General features: G+C 46.1%; 1 protein-coding gene across 1 annotated transcript in view; it reads left to right on the forward strand.

The window, feature by feature from the left end:
* Positions 1 to 5,700: 5,700 nt before the first annotated feature.
* The window catches only part of Spaca7 (sperm acrosome associated 7), a 30,369-nt gene continuing 29,839 nt past the window's right edge, over positions 5,701 to 6,230 (forward strand). The window contains exon 1 of the mRNA XM_008848441.1: positions 5,701 to 5,794. Coding sequence (XP_008846663.1) covers positions 5,701 to 5,794 — 94 coding nt within the window. The remainder of the gene's footprint in view (positions 5,795 to 6,230) is intronic.

The raw sequence follows: 6,230 nt of genomic DNA on the forward strand, positions 1-6,230 counted from the left end.
CGACATCTATGGTTGGTTCCGTGAACTGCAGAGTCCCTACTGAGCCAGGACAGAAGACAGAACCCAGGCAGGGTCTAAGTGCCTGAACTCTACCTCCCAGTCAGTCCTCTACTCCCCAGGCTGCAGGCTCACTTTCTTCTGCAGTGATATCTGGAGTTCTCTTGAAGAAGCAAGAACTGAGAGGTGGTACTGGGAGTGGTTTCCTGGGGGAAGAAAGGGACAGAGCCAGGAATCCTTTGAGGGCCTCGGCTTCATCCGATGAGGTCAGTCAGTAGAACTGTCCACTGTTCACTATGGGATGTATCAGCATTCGAAGCAAAAATTTCCCAAGCTTCTCTGTGGAACATTTGAGAGACAGAAAGAGATCTTTGTACTTAAGTAGAAAAAGAACAGATTCTACCACGTGTGCATGAGTGTGTATGTGTGTGTGTGTATGTGTGTGTGTGTGTGTGTGTGTGAATGCATGCATGCATGCATAAGACAAATGACTGGATCTCTGTATTTTGAAACACCTTAATTCCATTTTGAAAGCAGTGTCTTCCTGTGGGGTCAGGATCTGTGCCTTAAGAACTTCAACAACTTTGGCACCTCTCCTAACTCCGGATTAAAAAGATACGTCATGTAAGCCAGGCCAGCTGGAGCTACAGGAGACCCTATCTCAAGAAGACCAAAAAAACAAAATATCAAAAAATAATTTAAAAATATTTTTAATGTAAGGCGAAGTTCTCTGCAAGTGTAAATAAAGTTTCAGTTCCATTTGGCACACCCAAGTGGCCTTGTGCTGGCTAGGCAAGGCCTGAGGGAGCGCACAGCTCAGCCTCTTCCTAGCCCTACACATTTTCAGCACTTTTGTTCGGAGTTTTAAAGAACCTTGACTAATTCACTTTAGTGGGAAGCTAATCCTACACTGTAAGACTAAGTATAAAACAAGTGACACTCTCAAAGGGGTGACAAAAATGAGCAGGGAGGGATCATTAAGTGCTCATTAGCTGCGTGTTGTCACGTTAACTATGGGGTGTAGCACCAATTTCCTTCTTTGTCATCTGCCAACACTATCCCCTTCACAGAGCAGGCTGGTAAGGCGAGGCCTCCAGCAGCTGCTCTGCCCCGTGGAGGCCCCTGAGCTTTGCCTCCATGGCCTTGAGCCCTGGTCACAGCAGCTGCACTGAACCAGTAGCTACCAGGTCTGCTTGCACAGGTCAAGTATTGGCAGAAAGAAAATCTGCACTGTTCAATATCTACATAAATTACCAAGCTGTGGTTTGGATTTGAAATTTTAAAAATATCCCAAAGGGGCAGGAGAGATGCCTTATGTCTTAGCAGTTAAGAGCACTTGCTACTCTTGTGGAGAACCTATGTTCAGTTCCCTGCACCCACATTGGGTGGCTCACAACTGCCTGTAACTCCAATTCCAGGGGATGATAGAAAACTTTGAGAACTCTTGCATACAAGTGGTACACATAAACTCATGCAGGCTCACATACATACACAAAAATAAAAATAAAGCTTAGAAAAATATCCCATAGCCAGGACACTTGGCACTTGGGATTGTCAGTGTGTGTGTGTGTGTGTGTGTGTGTATGCACGTAGATGTACATGTGTGTGCATGAGTGTGCATATGTGTACATGAGCATGTGTGTAAGCCAGAGATCAACCTCAAGTGTTGTTCCCTAGGGCCTAGGGCTCACCAATTATGCCAGGGGAGTATGTGGCCTAGGGACCCACAGCTTGCATGAGGACAGTCTAGTAGCTGCACAGCAACATCACCATCTAATTTCACCCTCAGGGTGCATCCAGGTAGAGACTGCATTTGATTTTGCCAAAATATTCTTTCTTACAACATCATTGAATTCCTTATTTGAGCTAAAAAAGCTAACACAAACAGCATCCGAGAGTGCAGGCTTGACCACTGTGACCACAGGCTGTTGGTCACTGCATCCCATGCTCAGACACTCAGTGGTGCTGGGCTTCCAGTCACAGAGCAAGTTGGATTACATTGCACTAGGAGAGAAAAATGACCACTAGCCTAATGTTCTGTAATAGAAACGAGGAGCTCTGAACCTCTCAGAAAAAAAGACTCCATGAGAGGGGAAGGAATGAGTGGATGAGTGAATGAATGAACCCTCGAGGTCTCTCTGTCACTAATCCTTTCAACTCTCAGTACAGGGGTCCCTGGAGCACAGAGCTAATGGTGGCTCACTGAGATCAAGGTTGATGCCCCCCCCCAAGAACACACCCTATACTGCAATGGCTTTGAGATGCTAAGCAGCTGGGCTTCTCTACTGTGTGGACTCTCCCTGTGGACCTTCTGTGGATGGGACAGGCCATTGACTGCAACGCCACAATGATACTCCCACCCCAGATAGAGCCAATCCCTTCTACCTGTTCCTGACTCCTCCTGATGCCTCTGTATCTCTAGGATTAATCTGTAAGTCTCCAGAACTCTGATCTGATACTCTGCATCATCCCAGGAGCTCTATTTAAAGCTTCCTAGAGACAAAAGTGAGAATGACAATTATACAGATTGCAGGGACCAGAGGAAGGAGCTCCCAGAGAAAGAGAAACTCGGAGCCAATAACAGTGTAACATAAACAGTTCAGCAAATAACAGAGCAGTTTCCAGCTAATAGGATGGCAACACCTGAATCCATTCACATGCCTGATTAGACACCAACAACGCACACCCAGAAAGGAAGATTATAAGTTGTAATATGTCTTCCCAGAAGCAGTGTCTTAACCACTGTTTGTATACTTCTCCAATTACATTCCTTTAATTCTTTCATTTAGAAAACAGTTTACATTATAATAGCCGGCGTAGCTTCTGTTTTTAAAACAATTGGTTGTATGTATTTTGCCAAATTATGGGTCTGTGAGATATTTTCATAAGTGAAAACAACACAAAAGGGCTTTGAGAAGGATCTTTAATTGGGAGTCTGATGACCTAAGGATCTGTGGTGTTGAGGGCATTGCTTCCCACCCATGCTAGGCCAGTGTGCATTCACGAAGGGGCACAGTAGAGGTGTAGTGACCCTGCTGTATTTGAGCCTGGCTGCCAATAAGTCTCTTCTTGCAAGGCCATGAGAACACACCAGAGTCAACTTTGAACAACAGGTCATTCACATCACCCCAACTGAGAGTTGACAATGGCAGGAGTGATTAAGGACAGCTGAGTGAGCCTGGTGCAGACCAGAACTGCCCCACCCAACCCAGGGAGATGTACTACAAGCTCAGAGTTGAAGAGACAACTGTTGCCCTCAGCACTGAGCTCCTGGCCTTTGCTCTGCAGCTCACAAGTGGCTCACCCAGGGTGGACTATTATCCTTGAATAAGGGGGCTACTGAAGCTGGGGCTAAGTGACATGTCCAGGCCATCCACTGATAAGTGACTGAGCCAGGAAGTAATTTGACCATACAGGGTCCTTGACCAACACAGTGCACACAGCCTCCCCAGAACGCCACCAGGAGTAATGAATCTCCCCTAGGAGTGTCTGGAGGCAGGTAATGACTTCTACTTGAGGGAAAACGAGGCAAATTTATTCTTCGCTCTTCTCCCCTGGACAGTGTGTGAAATAAGCTCAAGATACCAGAACCCAGAGGGAAGCAGGTGACAGACCAGGAGCCCCAGGAGCTGTCTGTGGGGATGCGGGCCCAATCATGACCACTCACACACAGATCACAGCCCATTCAAGGACTTGGGTATTTTCTGAACTGCCATTTTTCTGTATTTCTGTTGATTGAACTCTCCTTAATGAGTGTATGTTATCATATTATTCGCTAAAAACAGCAAAATGCTCCAAGATGCTATCCAAGTAGAACATTGGAAGTAAGTGTGATTGCTTTTTTCTTTTAACGTTTCTGAATTCTTATATTTCCAACAGTTAAAGCAATAAGGAAAAACCTACTTATTAAAAAGTCCTAAACCTGGAATGGCAATTCATACCTGTGATCTCACCACCTGGGAGTTCAAAGTCACCCTCGGCTACAGACTAAGTTCAGGATCAGCATGGTACACATGAGCCCCTATCTCAAAAATGTTTTAAATCAGAAAACTTAAATTTTTTTTAAAAAAAGAATGTTTCCCTCTTTCCTCTGAAACTGTCTCAGAAGATTCAAGGACTCAATTGTTTGGGACCTATGGCAGAGTCCTTCTGCTGAGTGTGCAGCTGGGTGGAACCCCACGTGTCCCAAGTCGGTTATACAAGTGAATTAAAGTCTACATTTAAGAAAATGGGTGTCATAGATCAATTCCCTAAACCCCCTTGTGATTTTTAACACTTCGTGAAAACAACTCTGCAGAGGGAAGGATTATAAAGTTCTTTCGAAAAGCCAGCAAAGAACGGAAGAAATGGGGGGGGGGCAACCAATCTTGCCATTTGAATCCCAGAATGGAATTAAGCCCTTTCAGACTCCCTGGCCCCTCCCTCCAGTGAGCTCAGCACCTCTGCACATGAGCAGTAAAGTTTTGTAGCCTGAGCTGCTCAGACACCATCTCTGTACAGCTCTGAGTCTGGACAGATCCTGACTTGTCTGGTCAGTGGCAGATTAACAAATGTAGTACAGAAAAGCATGTCTCTGATGGGCAGTCACCAAGCCCAGGGAGCCATTGCAAAATGAGAAGGAGGCCCTGACAGTTAGGACACATGAGATCTCACTGGAACACTGCATGCTTTAACCCCAACAGAGTCAGCCCACGAAGTTAATGGTGATAGTACACATCAGTTACTTTAAGGGACCATGTTTTGGGGTGGCCTTAAACACTGCCTTCCAGAGCAAACTCAGGCCAAGCTCCTGGGAACTCTTCTTAGCTAGGCCTGGACCTAAGTCCTTCTGAGCCAGTGTGGAGGGATGCCCCTCCCATGGCAGGGACATGGACAGTTGTACAGGTAACAGGTCACAGTTGCACCACTGAACACATATCCTCTGGCCATGTCTGCCTTTGTCTCCAGTTGCTTACACTGAATCACAGTCTGGAGTACTGTGATCGCATGCCTGGACCCTATTCAGACCTTTTTATTAGTTAGTGGGTTTTGGACCACCATGATACCCATGAAGTCCACTGTGTTTTACATGTTTTTATGAATAATCCCAAAGCTTGTATAACCTTCTCATCACCTGCTGCCTACCACAACTCTCCCCCACCCCCGAAAAATAAAGAATCTAAACATGTCTTTAAGATACCATCAGTAAAAACTGATAAGTACTGGTGAGGCAGACGTCCTGGGGTCCCTGCTGGATCTGGAGGGCACTGTCGGCCTTATATGTCCAGGTCGCTTCCCCGCTCTTCTATCTCATCAGCAGCCAAGTTGGCCTGGGTCAATGGGGTAGGCAGCTGGGAGACCATATGAAAGAGAAAAGGCTTTTGAAGACACTCCAGGGAGGGCTTACAAGGAGTGTGTACAAGTGTGTATGGGCCAACAATACCACCTGGGGAAACGAACCCCACACAGGGCAGGGCCCCAGCTTACTAAGCCCTGATGTAACAGGTTCCAACATGAACCCTATACAAGGCAGGATTGCAGCTCATTTCCTGACCATTTTGTTACAGGTCGGTGACATGGCACTAACACATTAATGGGGCAGGAACCCAGGTCACTAACTGGTAGTGATGTCATAGGCCCTGACATTCCACGTATCTAGGAAACAAAGGCTGGGAAAGCTGAGGACCTTCCAGGGAAGGGTCCCCTCCTTCAGCTTGAGGGAACATGGCAGCGAATAGGGGAATGAGAACCTTCTTCTCTGTCTTCCTGCTGTGCTGCTGGCAAGGAATGGAGCTACAGCCAACGAAGGGAACTTCAGGTAGGGTCAGACTGGCAGGTGGAAATGATGGGCCTGGACCCCATTGGGGTGGACTTCTCTTCTGGGCCCTCTTCCCTTGTCGAAGATTGCCATTCATTCTGAGTGGAATGGAAGGAATTAAAAAATGTTATCTGTCTTTGAAGGCATTTCAAACCAAAATGCCATGGGACGGCTGCACACATTACACACATCAGCTTTCTATTAACTCATGGAAATTTTCTAACTTACCCTAAAGTAGAGGAGTAATGTCACAAACCTCCTTGTATTCATCCCCTAGATTCAATAACTGTGTACATTTCCTGGCTTGTTTTTATACATGCCCATGTGCACATGAATACACACACATATAGGCAGGCATAGATATACACATACAGATGTACACATACACACAGCATGCACACACCTGTCCTTCATTTTGAGAGCATTTAGTTCTGTC

This window comes from Nannospalax galili, unplaced genomic scaffold (assembly GCF_000622305.1).
Source record: "Nannospalax galili isolate Female #2095 unplaced genomic scaffold, S.galili_v1.0 scaffold744, whole genome shotgun sequence".
NCBI classification, from domain to species: Eukaryota; Metazoa; Chordata; class Mammalia; order Rodentia; family Spalacidae; genus Nannospalax; species Nannospalax galili.